The sequence below is a fragment of the Monodelphis domestica genome, chromosome 1, assembly GCF_027887165.1.
Source record: "Monodelphis domestica isolate mMonDom1 chromosome 1, mMonDom1.pri, whole genome shotgun sequence".
In the NCBI taxonomy this organism is placed as follows: domain Eukaryota; kingdom Metazoa; phylum Chordata; class Mammalia; order Didelphimorphia; family Didelphidae; genus Monodelphis; species Monodelphis domestica.
In genome coordinates, this window is record NC_077227.1 from 14,391,988 (window position 1) to 14,407,522 (window position 15,535).

Below are 15,535 nucleotides of genomic sequence, written 5' to 3' on the forward strand. Positions count from 1 at the left end.
CTTCCAGACTCACACTTGTAATTCTGCTATAGTAAAGTAAATACTCATTGACTGAATACCTAAACCTGGTTCTCTGAGGAAGCCTCTTGGTGATCAGTTGCAAATACTATATTGAAGAGTAATAAAAAGGATAAGATCAAGCTCCTATAGAAGGATATCTTCATGTAGCATCTAGAAATCAAGGAATCCAGGAGGGATGCTGCATTAGATTACTAGGAGTTTGAAATAATTTTGCCTCTCTCCCATTATAATAATAGCTAGCACTAAGAGTAAATAGAGTCAAATTTACATAGTGCTTCATATATTATCTCATTTTATTTTCATAATGATTTTGTGAGAAAGGTGCTATTATTACACTCATTTCAGAGATGAGAAAATTGATGCTGAGAAAGGTTGAATGACTTATGCCAAGTCAAATTATCTAATACAGGGTTTGAAATCAAGGCTCCCTAACTCAAAGCACATGGACATGGGATGTAGTTTGGTGACATAACAAGTTTGATTTCAAGTTAGGTGCCTTGGATTTGAATTCTAGATCCAACCCTTATTACCTGTTATATCTTAGGCAAATAATAATTTCTCTGAGTCTTTGCTTCTTCTGGAAAAGAGATGGGTTTTCATTGTATATATATATATATATATATATATATATATATATGCATTGGTTAATTTACAATATGATTAGGAAACTCCTTTGAAAGCCTTAAAATTTTGTAATCTACCCCAGAGACAGAATCAGTTTCATATGTTTTGGTTTCTCAAAGAATTCTATTGATATTCTATGGACAATTAACATATGGGAGTTAAAATGATACTCCAGATAATAGAGGTTTAGAGTACAGTACAATGGGAATGTTGCTTCTTTAGTCTGGATACTGTGCCTAGCATCTAAAGAGGAATAGCATCATTTTCCATTTTTCATTTCCTGATTGCTTTGGCATCAGGCTGTTCTATGCATTGCCTTAAAACTCCCAGTTAATATTTTCATTTTGATAATTTTATCTCCTTTTACCAAGACATGACTTGGACATTAGTAATATAGTCTCTATTTTGTGCATAAATCCTGTTAATAGAGGAGATGAGATTTCTCATAGTTATGGAAGCCAGCAGAGTTTGGATATGGAATTTCAGAGTTGAAAGGATTCTAGAAGCTATCTAGTTCATCTTATATCTGAACAAGAATCTTTGTAATGACATATGCAACAGTGAGACATCTAAATTTTGGTAGAAAACTACAAGTGAAGTGGAACACCCTCCCTTGGTTTAATGGATAATATATTAGATTGACAGATAGAAGAACTAAGTTTAAATTTCAACTCTTAATACATGTATCTCCTGGGAAAGTAAGGAAATGATCTCTAGTTCATTTTCTGTTGTAAATTTATGATCCTATGAATTCCAGAATTTACCCCTTTTACCTTTTTATACATCTAAATGTTTATCTGATAATCATGAATTTACAATTTTCTAACTTCTATCTGCTCCTAAGTCTAGCCTTTAGATCTGAGCAAGAACCATCTAATGATTCTTCCACATGTTGTGTCCTCATAAGAATGAAAATGCGTTCTGAGGAGGAACTCTCATTTTTCCTTTCAATCCTCAATACTTAGCACAAAGTCTGGAATATAGAAAATGTTTAAGAAGTATTTGTTGATAATTTGATTTGATAAGCCAACTCTTTGAGCACTTGAATATATTTTTCCTTACTAAGGCTTCCATAATATTGTTCATCAACCAAATGATATTTTGATCAAATCCCCAAATTTTTGGATGTTGATTTCTTAAGACATAGACCAATGTTTATGGTTGACCTATACTTACTGTCTGTAGCTGACCAATACGACCAAGATAGCAGGAATACAACAAAGGATAATAATCATGGCTAGAGCAAGCAGGGCTCCTTCTGTATAGCCAAAAGATTGCCCATGTTTCTTAACCAATGCCACTGCATCCGGTGTGCGGATTTCCAAAATTCGTCCTCCTTCACCGTAATATGGCTGGAAGTCCTTATTAATATCTAGCATTTTTCCATCTAGAAATCTTTAATATTAAAAGAAACAAACAGAAATTAGTACTATATATATGTATGTACATACATTCACACACACATACAACTATTTATGCAGCACCCCACAATCTGAAAAATGTGTGTAAAATCTTTTGTCCCTCTCTTTGTGCCAGAAAAGTCTGATTTTACTTTTTTTTCTTTTGTTTATGGCCCCTTATTGCAAATTTTGGATTAAGTAAACATTTCAAACTTTTTCTGTGTCATCTACAGCTTCTTCAAAACTCCCTCAAAATTTCCATTTGGTTTCTTATGCCCATCCATGACATTGAAACCATGATGGGCAAAGCTGTGATCTGGCAGAGATAATTGAATGTGTGAGTGAATCTTTATGTATGTGTACATGCATACATTACAGAATGTTATATTAGACTATTAGCTGGAACCATTTCCGCTTCATCTTCTAGCTTCTTAGTGCTTAGCACAGTATCTGGCACATGGAAAACATGTAGTAATTATTGGTTGATTGTACATTTCCTTTGTTCCCCACATTAAAATCTGGCTACCTGAATTGTTCACTGATATCTAGATATCATTGTTCATCTGAAACATCTATTGGCTATTTTACCAGTTTAAAATATATTATAAATGTTAAGAATATTTCAGGAAATTTACTGTAAAGTAAATATGAATTTTAAAAAACAATCAATTATATTTACAACACAGTTTAGGATGATAATCTGAGGATACACTCGATTTTGAATCAATTGTTCACCATTAGATGTCACTACAGCATAATGGAAACTTCTAAACTCAGGAACAGTGTTGAGCTATGGTGCTATTTCATCCACAGGAGAATTGATAGCTCTGTCTTATTTAAGATTCTATGAGGAAAAAAATCTCTCATTTAAGACTTTTGTAACTCAAGCATTCAAATTCAGTCCAGGATAAAACATGATATAGGACATAAGATCATGGACAGGGCAGTTGTTTTTCTTCAGAAAAAAAATCTTTTTTAATGGATTTTATATTGTTTTTGTACTTAAAATTCAAACCTGTGCTAACAATGGCTTCGTATCCTGACACTTTAATGGAGAACCATGTGAATTTCTCTCTAGTAAGGAATGCCAGGAGAGGAAATGATATGAGGTGGTCAACGATGGTTACTAAGCTGAAAAAAGCATTTGGAAATGAACCATCCAAATGGAGTCCAAAATCTGCCAGGACTTCAATGGCATCTGGAGAATTGAAACTCTTCAATATGTAGCTGCACCGTGAGCCTTACTATTCATTTAGGAAGTACAATTGAGGCAGATTCTTTGAGAAGCAAGCCAACTCAGTTTTATTCACCATCATCCTTACTGCTGTCTCCAAGAAAAAAAAAAGGTTAGCTATAGATTCAATATAACTGATGCATATTAGTTTCCTTCTGAACATGAATGGAATATGTGCAGAATTTGCATCTACAGAAAAAAATATAGATTAAAAGAAGAAATTGTGCCATCGGGGGGTTGTATCACTTATATGGCTGAGGTGATTCTCCACATTAGGGAGAGGTTTATCATGAAGATGCATGTCTGATGAGGACATAGCTATATTCTTACAATGAAATGGAAGAGCCTGGACCTCTCCCTCATTGACCAGAGTCTGTATTCTCATCAGGCCTGAGTCTGAAGAATACTTAAGTCATCTTTATTTTATTTCTGTTTCATTGATTATTTAAAAGGCATATCATAGTGTTTATAACATCCTGTGATCTGGAATATGGGAACTATCCAAACTAATGAAAAGAGAAAAAGATATACACATATGTTCTATGTATGTATGTGCATGTAAAACAATATCTTTTACAGAATTTTAAAAAGTGGAATTTTGTTAGCTTAATCTCAAAGTTTTTTAAAGACAATATTACCAACTTTGTCGGTACTAAAGTATAAAAAGAGTAATTTTGATGAAGGACAGAACTTTTATGCCAAATTATACATATAGGTGGGTACATATATTAATACAACATATGTTAACTTATAATTATAGACTATAACTCAAGAATACAATGAAACAATTGGTTTCGGGTCACTTTGAAAGATTAAAGACAATTCATTAGTTGTAGAAATAAAATGAAAGATGTCTCTGTTCAGACAGGATCACTGGCATGCCATTAAATGTTTAATTAAGATGTTAATGTTATTTATGGCTAATAGAAAGCCAAGATGGATCGTGAACCTGGAACATTTTCAATGCAGCTACCCAATCTAGATACAAAGATATACAGATAAAACCTGTCCCAAATTTCATGTTGCTTGTGAAAGGTCTAAAATACAGTATGATACAACAAAGATTGCAAAGGCTTGATTTGACAGTCTTCAGAGCTGTTTCTCAGAGTTACCAGTGATATTCTTGTTGCACATTTAGTTTTACACACGTCAGAATATTTTCTTAGAACTTTTCTAATTAACTTGACCCAAATAACTCCTTTACCACTTGAAAGCAGCATTTGGCATGGCAGATAATCAATTATATTTATTGGTATGAATTTGCATTTTTTCCTTTGCCAAAATTCAGTTCATTCATTTCACAGAATCACCAATTCATAGAATACTAATGCAGAAAAAGTCCTCAGTCGACATGTATTTGGTTGAATCCATGTCTGAAAGAAATTCTGTCCACTAAATGGTTATCCAACTTCTGCTTAAAGCATTTCCAGTGGAGAGAAGCTTCCCAAGACTGTCCATGTGACATTATATTACTTATGATTATTAGGAAGTTTTTCTGACATTAAGCTTAAGTTGTTTTCTACCATTTCTATGCTTTCTTTCCATTTCTGCCTCTTGGGGACTTCGAATATATCAAAATCCTTTTCTGTTGACATCTGTTCAAATACTTGAATGTAGCCATTATTTATCATTCCTTGAAAATCCTTTACTCTTGACTAAATATCCACAATTTCTTCAACAGATTTTTAGAATATTCTCACCAGAGGCACCTAGGTAGTATAGTTGATAGAGCTCTAGACCTTGAGTCAGGAAGACCTGAGTTTAAATCCTCAGACACTTACTTCCTACAACTCTGGGCAAGGCATTTTAACTCTACTTTATTTTAATTATTTTAATATTTATCTGAATCCACAAGATTCAGATTTTATCAGCAATTAATTTCAAGACTTCTGTGAGTATAAAATATCATCTATAAACTTCAACATGCTATATAAAGAATAGCTTTTGTTATTGTTGTTCCTTTTATTATTATAATTAAACTTCTTATCCTGGTTACCAATGAATGGAAACTCCAATTCATCAATGTCTTTTCTAAAGAAGTACTAAAGAGAATAACACTCTAGATTTGGTCTGAGTTGGATAGAATACAATGCCAATACTATTCCTTCATCAACGGAGGTAAATATGAAAAGTACATTTTTGATATTTAAAGCTTTTAATATGTGAGCTCTTTAGCAGCAGCAGTAACAGTAGCAGCATCATTGCAGCTGTCATGATCTTTGTCACAGTAATTGCCATTATCACAGTCCACCTTATCTTGGACACCAGACCTCTCTCACTGGCTACAAAAAGCACATTTGCTTTCTTGATCCCACAACAAATTCTTAGTTCAGACTGTTCTTGCCATCCATCAAAGGTACTGCTACTTAACTATGCATTCCTATTTTATGCTGTAAGACTGATTTTTTGAATTCTGAGGAAGGCGGATAGAAATTCAGAGAAGCAAATCCAAGGTTCAAATTTTCATTATTCTATATGTTTCTCTTGAGTTTTATATATCCCAAGAAGATCTTTTTCTTTCAATCTTCTCAGAGTCTCTGGATAGAGCTGATGTGAAAATTTGGTTAATGGACTAATTCCATAAACTTAGAAATAAATCTTCATGGATATTAAACAAATAATAGCTGGCATAAAATATGTGAAGCATTGCAATTATTCGCAGCAAAGGATATGGAGGATACTTTGAAGGGACTCTAAAGGCACCTGCCATAAAGAAGCAGAGAGCTTTTATTGAAAGAATGTGAGCCAGTATAATGCATTAGGAACAAGGCTACTTAAGAGAAGTGGGATGATGAACATCTTTGAAGTTGCATGTGTGAAAGAAAGGAAAAGTTATTTATGGAGTAAGAGATGACTAATGGACATCATGTGGGCTCCTTATATTTGCAAAGTAAAAGCAAAAATAGTGCCCATTAGGCTGGGTGGACACCCACAAAAGATGGACTAAAATTAGCTTCACTGGAGGAAAATCTCGCATTGAAAACCTCATCCATCCACTTGAATAAATATTGAATATATGTTCCAGGTACTTACTTAAAAAGTTCATTTCTGCTGATTGCTCTGTTAGTCTGGGGGTCTATCGCATAGACAACCAGGTCAGACTTGGTATAGTCTTCTTGAGAGTAGGCTTCTCCAAAGCGTCGGGCACCAATGGATTCCACCACAACTTTGGCACCAGGAATCTGCTCCTGCACATAGCGATCCAAAATCCTATCCATTAAAACAGAAAGCAAACACAGTTTCTTAGAGATTGCTTTGAGGAGAGACAACCAAAAACCATAGGAAATAAGGCCTGCTATAATGATCTAACTTTGCATCCCTGCTAGGTGCATCTTATCACTGTTTTAAAAAATATCCATATTTTCTAAATGGTGACCCGTCCCGGGGATCACAAAAGCATAATAATAGAGAGGGAGGTCATCAACCATGTCCTGTTTATGTCTGAGCTTTTGGAATTTATGATACCATTTCAGTTCTAAATGGCCCCTGGGAAATGCCAAGTATGTTTTACAAATAAAACTGTCAACAATTTATGGAAGTCATAGGGGGCACTGAACTCTTTGGGTCTATCTTTTTCCATGGTGGGAAGAGGATGATGAATTCCTTGGCCCATGTCTTATGGGATCCGTGCCAGGGCATTGGATCCCATGGAATGGAACACCTGTTCTTCCTATAGGTGTCATGAGAAGAAATAGGAGCTCTTAGAAAAATGCCAGCCACCTCTGCAAACTACAGTCTTAAAGAGTTGTACAGAGCACTGTGTCCAATGCACAGCTAGTGGGTCCTGTGAGCTAGCAACCACATGAAAATGCATTTGGGAAAGGTCAAAGTTAAAAAAAAAACACACATTAAAGCATAGCATTAATTTGTGGTTTTCTAAGTCATTTAGGTGTCCCGCTGGGATCCTTTTCTATTTGAGTTTGACATTATTGTCTCAGAGCACTGAGAAGTTAATGACATGCTCAGGGTCACTGGGCTAAGATCTTTGAAAAGGGGGCCTTGAATCCAGAGATGCTGGCTTCAGGGCCAGCTTTCTATTCTCTTCACTTCTGAATTTTAATGAGGCATCTTATGTTGCCGCTTTGTCTAGGGTCCAAGACTGCCTTACCTACATCTTGACAGTGAGCAGTCACGTAACAAGACTTGGGTGTTTAAAGGCACGTGTGTTCCAGGCTCCCCAACAGCATGGAAATGGAAATGAAACAGAACAACCAGCAACTGGATTCTGGAGTTCCCTTCTGGATGATTCAAGGGTGAGGAATGCATATTGCATGCTTATATTCAAAATGTGAATTAGCTACTAATAGTCTAATCCTTGGTGTTGGCCAAGGGAAAACCTCAAAGTTTTTCATTTCTTGAGCCAAGGTACGTCTGCTGGCTTGTTTAGGTATGGGTTATCTGGAGTCAAGAGAGTGATACTACTCCTTACTTCTCTATTAAAGACCTAGGGTAAGCTATATTATGACTCAGTTTCTCATCCATAAAATTGGGATTTTTGGATCAGATTATTTTAAAAGTGCTAAATTTTGACGATTATTTAAACAAATATTTTGCACTACTTTCTATCTTTCCAACTATCAAGGTTCAATAATGCATGTAAACTTCTATAAAATTTTGTAGGATCATAACACCATCCATTTGGAAAGTCCAAAGTAACCTTCTTTATACAGGTTGGGAGACTGAGGCCTCAAATGACTAAATGATGTTACACAGCCAATATGTTTCTTTCTTTTTTTTTTTAAACCCTTACCTTCCGTCTTGGAGTCAATACTGTGTATTGGCTCCAAGGCAGAAGAGTGGTAAGGGCTAGGCAATGGGGGTCAAGTGACTTGCCCAAGGTCACCCAGCTGGGAAGTGTCTGAGGTCAGATTTGAACCTAGGACCTCCCGTCTCTAGGGCTGACTCTTAATCCACTGAGCTACCCAGCTGCACCCAGCCAATATGTTTCTGAGGTAGGATTCAAACCCATGGCTCTTGCCTCCAATTGTATTATGCTGCAAAATTTGGTAGGAATAGATCTGTGACTTAATTATTGTAATAAATTTCCAGGGAGTAAACTCTCCTTAGCAATGGAGACCAGATCTGACTCTTGACCTTGTAGATCTAGGGAAGCAGCATGGTACAACGGAAAGAGCCCTGTCTCTCCATTCCTTACTTCTCTCTCTCCCTCCCCCTCTATCTTTGTCTCTCCTTATCTGTCTCTGTTTATGTCTCTTTGTATCTATTTTTCTCTCTCTGCTACTGACTCTTTGTCTCTATCTCTCTGCTCCTGTCATTGTCACTCTGCTTTATGTTTGACTTTCTGTGTCTACATCTCTGTCTGCCTCTTTTTTGTCTCTCTTTCTGTAACACAGGCACAAGCACACACATCAGGAACCTGAGAGCTAAAAAGAACTGTCACAAGGCAGTATATGATAAAAAGAGGATTCCAACTCAGGTTTCACAACTCCATATTCATATACATTTCTTTGCACCAAAATTACTAGTATTTTCAAGCACTACTTGAGGGTCAGGAACTTGAAGGAGTTATTGCAAACCATAAATCCACCTGGATCCATGAAATATTAAAGGGTTGTTTGGGTATCTAGTGGTATCTGTGCTTTCACCACCACTGAGCAATGATCAACTGGAATGGAATTACTATTATCAACACATAAACTAAGAACGCCATTCATCAAGACCAATCCATGTTGCCTTAGGATCTGATGTCATTTTTCGAGGTAGATACTGCTGATTCATTTTTAAAGAACACTGACTTCATACGCTAAATGTGAAGTTCATGAATCAAAGATAAGAGAGACCATTCTTTTATGTAGGAGTCATATTTTTAAAACTAATTAAACTTTTTTTTATTGACTTTGGTCAAAGGAAAGGGAATTCTTTCCTTTGGCAGAATTCTATTTGGTACCTTTCTTTCCCCAAATGCCAACACATATAGTTCTGTTTATATTCTGAGAGTATTGACTTCCATGGAAAAAAAGAGAATAATGGCCCAGTTTGAGAGGAGGTACTTAGAGGGAAAAGTCAGGAAAGACATAAACACATGGTTTTTCATTAGATCAATTGAAGAATAGACTCTATAAAATATTTAGGAGAATCTATTCTTCAAAATATCATTTTGGCTAGGTATCTTTTGTATGTCTTGAACTAAATGGATTTGGGCTCCCCCATTCTATAATCCCGAAATGGAGTCAAATCATCAAACTGTCTATTTCCATAACTTTATTTCATTTCAATCCACTAAATAATTATTCTTTTCATGAGGGAGATTCTTGGACTATAAAAGTCAATAGCTCTGTTTCCTAAAGTGTGTTTTTTATACATCTTCACTCTCCTCTTTCAGCACTCCTCCTCAACACTCCTCACCTAATTTAGCTCATGGTTTCCTTGGCTTCATTCAATACTCAGCTCAAATCCAGCCTTCTGCAAGAGATTTTTCCCAGACCCCTTCAATCCTAGAACTGTTTCTCTGAGACACCTCAAATTTTTTCTTTATATACCTTATAATAACATACTTGTTTGGCTGCTGATCCCCTCCTTAGGATATGAATTCCTTCTTGGAAGACAAAGACTATGTCTTGGCCTACATTTGTATCCCCAGTATAGTGACTTGAACTTAGTGAGTAATAAATAAATTCTTGTTGACTGCCATGACCAATAAATCCAAATGCAAATTTTTAAAGAAAACCAAGATTGTCTATAAAATATACTTGTCTCTTAAAAGTTACAAATGCCATTTTAGACATTTTCATTTAGCATTGACTTATGGGTACTTTGTGACTAAATGTGTATTTTTACATCAACTGAGTAAAGATCTTTAAATAAATTTTTTGTATGTCACAGAAGTTACCAAGTGACAATCAAGATGGTTGAGTTGGATTGTATAATGTCTAAAAGTTGTGGATATATTTAAATTAAATTAGAGTATTAGTTCACATATTTAAATTGCTTCTTTATTTATAAAGAAAACAAAACTAAATAATCATTAATTATCCTTCCCTGGCATTCTCTGCAGTGAGACCCACCACAGTAAGCAGTAGAAAGAAAATTGAGCTTAGAATCAATGTACTATTATAACATACTGGAAATGTCAGTAATCCAAGCCCCAGATTTGCTTTTTACTACTCACGTGACTCAAGGTAATCCATTTAACTTCAATGGACCTTGGTTTTAGAATCTTAGAAATAAGAAGGTTGAGTTGATGAGTATTTGAGTCCTCTAAAAGGTCCTTTTCAGACTTAAATCTATAACCCTAAGAAAAAAGGCTATCCACTGGCTACATGATCATGGATAAATCCTTCTGAGCATCAGTTTCTTTTTCTGTAGGAGATTCCCTTGGGAAAGTTACAATGCCTTGCTTCAATTTTCTTGTGTCTCAAAAGAAATGTTAGTCTATTTATTTTCTAAATATCTTTCTTGGTCTTTATTTTTAAGGTTATTTTTATTTTTTCATTCAAATTGAGTGATGTTTGAAACAGTGATGGCTTTTATTATGGTTGCTTCCTTTATTAAGGTTGCTTCCTCTGTATTTCAAAGAACAAAATACATAATCCTATGAACCTGAACCATTAGGAATATAAAAGACATTTTCATCTATCTTTCCATTTTACTGAGTTCAGAACCAGTTGAGGTGATATTCCTTTTGGGCTCTTCCTTTCCACCAGAATCTCAACCTTCCCTCCTTTCTTTTACTGTCCTTTTTCTTTTCAGTCATCCTTTCTCTCTATACTTCAAATGAACTCTCTTGACTAAGCCAATTCACTCTAATACCACACTTCTTAAAGGAAGAGTCACTCATTTGTCTTGTGCCACTCTTTTCACTCTCTACATCTTTCATTCCTTAAGTCCTGGTGCCTTTTAGTTTTTTATCCTCAGCTGAAACTTCCAAGAGGCTTAAATTACCTTCATTTCTCATTCATTGGCTTTCTCCCAATCCATTCCTTCATACTCTTTGAAGCATTTGATACTCTTGTCTACCTTTCTTAAAGATGATCCTTTCCCCAGTTTTTCTTAAAGATACTGGTTCTCCTTCCCAATATACCAATTAATATGACATGCGTTTCCTAGATATTCTCTTTTTAAACTTATCAGAGATTTTCCATGATCAGTAAGAATGTCTCCTTCCTACCCACTCTAGAAACTGTGTCCCAAATAATGTTATGCATTTAGCTAAGTTTTTGCTCATTTTGTTCTTGTCACAAGGATTCATTTTTGTTAGAACCTAGCAGATGCTAATGGAATTTCTGCCCACAAACTGTGATTGCATGGATCAACCTTTGGATAATCTATATATCAACACTTAGCACATTTCCTGGAACATTATGTGCCTGCAGCACTATATATGCTAAATAAATGCTTGTTGACTCACTGGTTTATGGGAAAAAAAAACCCAAATATGGTAGGGTCTATGTAAGCCAGACATATTGATCAACTGTTTAGGGATTCCTTGCTGGAGCTCTTCAGATGAAGACTTTATGACCACTTGGTGGAGATATAATGGAGCTTCTCAGGCAGTTATGAATTATCTGGGGAGCCTAGGAGGTCCCTTCTAACTTAGAGATTCTGTAATTCTATGATTCTTTGGGTAACAAAACCATAACTTAAAAATATCTCATTCAGAATCTTGTTTATTGCATTCCTGGGCTCACTATAGCTATAAAATTAGTAATCAATGATTCTTCTCAACCACAGAAACTGCTTAAGTGAGTGCCTTGATATTTCTATATTGAATAATATAATCTGACTATAGTCTTACCCAAGGAATGCACTTTCTAATTAAATTACTATGCCTGCCAATAGCATAGAGAGGTCTCATCTCTATTATGGATACCGGTAGGGAAAAATTGGTGATTTTTAATGCTTTTTACTTTTTAAAATTAAATATATATATATTTTGAAGGGTTTTTAATTTTTTTGAAAATTGTATTTAATTGGTCAATTTAGAACTTTTTCTTTAATTACAAGAATCATAGTCTTTCTCTCTCCCCCCTTCTCATAGCTGACACACAAGTCCACTGGGTTTTAGTTTTTTAGTGTCTACATCCCCAATCATATCCCCCTTGACCCATGTGATCAAGCAGTTGTTTTTCTTCTGTGTTTCTACTCCCACAGTTTTTCCTCTGAATGTGGATAGTGCTCTTTCTCATAAATCCCTCCAAGTTGTTCTGGATCACTGCATTGCCACTAATGGAGAAGTCCATTACATTCGATTGTACTACAGAGTATCAGTAGTTCATAGGATTTAAAACTCAGAACTGGAAGAGGCTTTAGCAGCCATCAAATTCAGCTCTTGGCTTTTACAATAAAGCTCAGCAATATTAAATGACAATACACAGTCACAGTAGGCATCTGAGGCAGATTTAGAACCAAGGTTTTCCTGATGGCAAGTCTAACATTTTAGCTATTTTATCCTGCTTCCTCTTAGTTATATAATTGTATATGGTGCTTCATGGAAGGGCATTGACTAGAGATTGTTCCCAGCAGCAATGCCAAAAACTGGATCAGCTGATTAACTTGAGATTTTTTGCCCCTAATGATAAGGAACACAAACTATTCACATGGCAAGCAGTGTGAAAAGTGTCTAATCCAGCAAGGAGTTCAGCTGGAGGAAAGACTATTATGGCTAATGATTTTTCTTAATTAGTTGCCAAACTCTGTTGTCCTAAGTTCCAAATGAAAGTCAAGTGACATCAGAGACCTCCAAATATGCACTCTCCTTTCCCACACTATTTATGGTTCTAAATTGTGGTGTGGAAGCAACTTTAGACTCTTGTCGCTTCTGCCATGGAGGCACACATCATAGAAGACTCTAACAACATGAGTGGTCTTAAAGTAAAATCTTGGCAGACTGTAGTGAACCTGTCATTGGTTTAAATAAATTCAGTGAATATTTATTGAATTTGGAATCAGAAAGAACTGAATTCAAATTTTGCTTCAGGCAGTTACTATGTGACTCTAGGTAAATTTCTTATTGTCTTTAAAAATCATGTTGATCATCTGTAAAATGTTGATAATAATATCCACCTTACATGGTTGTTGGGAGGATCAAATGAGATAATATACACCAATATTTTGAAACCCATAAATTTCTATCTAATATTATTAGTACTATTATTATTAATTATGATTTTAACTACAATATAGGCAGATTGATTTCTCAATTGGCAGAGACAGGTTCTACAATCATAAGGCTAGAGATCCCTGAAATAAAAGGATTACAGTGTTCAAGGTTGCTCCATGCTTATTTTTTAACTGATACCCAGAACAGCACTTTCAGCCTCTAGGATGACAAAATTGTTCATTTGTTTGTGAGATGGCAACCCTTCCCTGAGTGCCTGAAAATTCATATTGCATTGAACATTCTAACCTTCAGATTCGAAGCATAGGGAGTGAAAGTCATGGATCACCTGCCTTTGCAACAAACATTTGAACTCTCCTGTCTGCCAAATATGCAGACCTAGGAAGTAGCTTCCCCACATTTCCCAAGAGCATTAAAAATTTAGAAATTAGTGAATGGATCTGCATTTCAATTGGGGAAGTACTGGAGACACTGTGCATCCATGAACTCATAATAATCAATCGAGAAATTAAGAAACATTCATTAAATATTTACTATGTACCGAGTACCACATCAGGCACTGGCATAAAGGAATTTGTAGGAAAAAAAAGAAGAGAAAAATGTTTCTACTTTCAAGGAGCTTATATTCTATAGCATCATGGAAAATGTGTTCATTAAACACTGCATCTCACATGGAACCTTCAAATGAGGTTAGTTAATAGGGTCGATTAGGTCTCAGACCATAGATCTCAACAGATGAAAGCCAACTCCCAATCCTCAACTCAATTCAATTAACTTTAATTCTAGAAATACATATTAGTAATCTACTCTATGTAAGGTCTTATATTGGATACTATGGATTCGGAGATTAAAAACAAACAAACAAAAAAACCCTAAATAATTCCTGTCCTCAGTGAATTTTCTTCTCACTGCCTATTGCCATATTGGATATAAGCAAGAAAATCCCCAAAATGCTCAGTGTAATTTCCAATGGGTATGGGGATGATCAAGAGATAACTCCCATAGGAAATTTCTCTTATTTGTGCTTTGAGGAATGCTAGATATCATCAAAAATAGAACTTGATATTAAATAAAGAGAGAAAATGCAAATTTCTCTAAAGCATTAATTGCACTCCCTCAGAATGAGAACCAAAAATTATTCAGAATATCTAGAAAAGAGGAGGGGCATTCCATTTTTCTTTTCCTTTCTTCCCTAATAGAGGTGCAGTATGGGCAATAAAAAGCATTAAAATGTTATTATTTTATGTGTGGCTAATGCTTAATGTTTACAGTTAACTTTTAATTCATGTTACACTGATTACAGAGTTATTATAGCAAAGGATATCATTAATAAGATGTGCCACAGGGGAGGCCATGCTCCATTAGTTAAGAGAAATGAAGTTGCTCAATTTTTCTGTCTTTATAATCCCTATATGTCTTTGCAGTAAGCACGCTTATTTCTAAATGGTATGTGGTCAGCAAAATTTTAGGTAATTAAACTTTAGGAGCTATGACCTACCAGAGATTTCACAATTGAAAGAAATCTCCAAGAAATTACTGGTTTTTAATTTATTCCAATAGGGATTGTTTGCTGCACCTGTTTGTAACTGGCATTCTAACAAGGCCAGTTAAATAAATGAGGCTATTAGTTTAAGTCATAGAAGGATTGCTTGAAAAAAGCTGGGGTGTTTGATATGAAAAGCTAGAAGGAGGAAAAAAGGGGAGCTGTCTTCAAGGATTTCAATGCCTCCATATGGAAGAGGGATTAGGCTTTTTCCAATTGGCATCAGAGTATGATAGTGCCATAGATTTTGAGTTGGAAAGGGCCTCTGGGGCCATCAGGTAAACCCCCCTCATTTTATATATGAAGAAACTGATACTGAGTGTTAAGAGATTTATCTAAGGTCACACAGTTGGTAGGCATCAAGGCAGAATTGTAAGCCAGTTCTCCATGGATGGAAATATGGTACCCATCTCCTATGATGTTCTGCTGTTCACTGGACAATAACACAGAGAATGGAAATAGAAGCATAAGTAGCTTTCAATTTGATATTAGACCAACTTCCTAATTGACAGACTTCTTGTTCCAAAACAGAATGGGATGCCTCAAGAAGCAGTGGATTCTCCCTCCTGGGAAATTCCCACATGGATGTTAGAAACTCAATTTGTAAAAAATCATTACCTTCTGATGCTGGTTCC

At 35.4% G+C, this 15,535-nt stretch overlaps 1 protein-coding gene across 2 annotated transcripts in view; it reads right to left on the reverse strand.

The window, feature by feature from the left end:
* Positions 1-15,535, reverse strand: part of PCDH15 (protocadherin related 15) — a 1,570,906-nt gene that overhangs the window by 26,930 nt on the left and 1,528,441 nt on the right. Inside the window, exons 30-31 of one of the 2 annotated variants that reach the window (XM_056795634.1) lie at positions 6,313-6,489; positions 1,822-2,040 (exon numbers count right to left, since the gene is read on the reverse strand). In XM_056795634.1, the coding sequence (XP_056651612.1) occupies positions 1,822-2,040; positions 6,313-6,489 (396 nt within the window). Of the gene's footprint in view, positions 1-1,784; positions 2,041-6,312; positions 6,490-15,535 lie in introns of those variants that run through there. The other variant, XM_056795629.1, reaches the window with a different exon arrangement.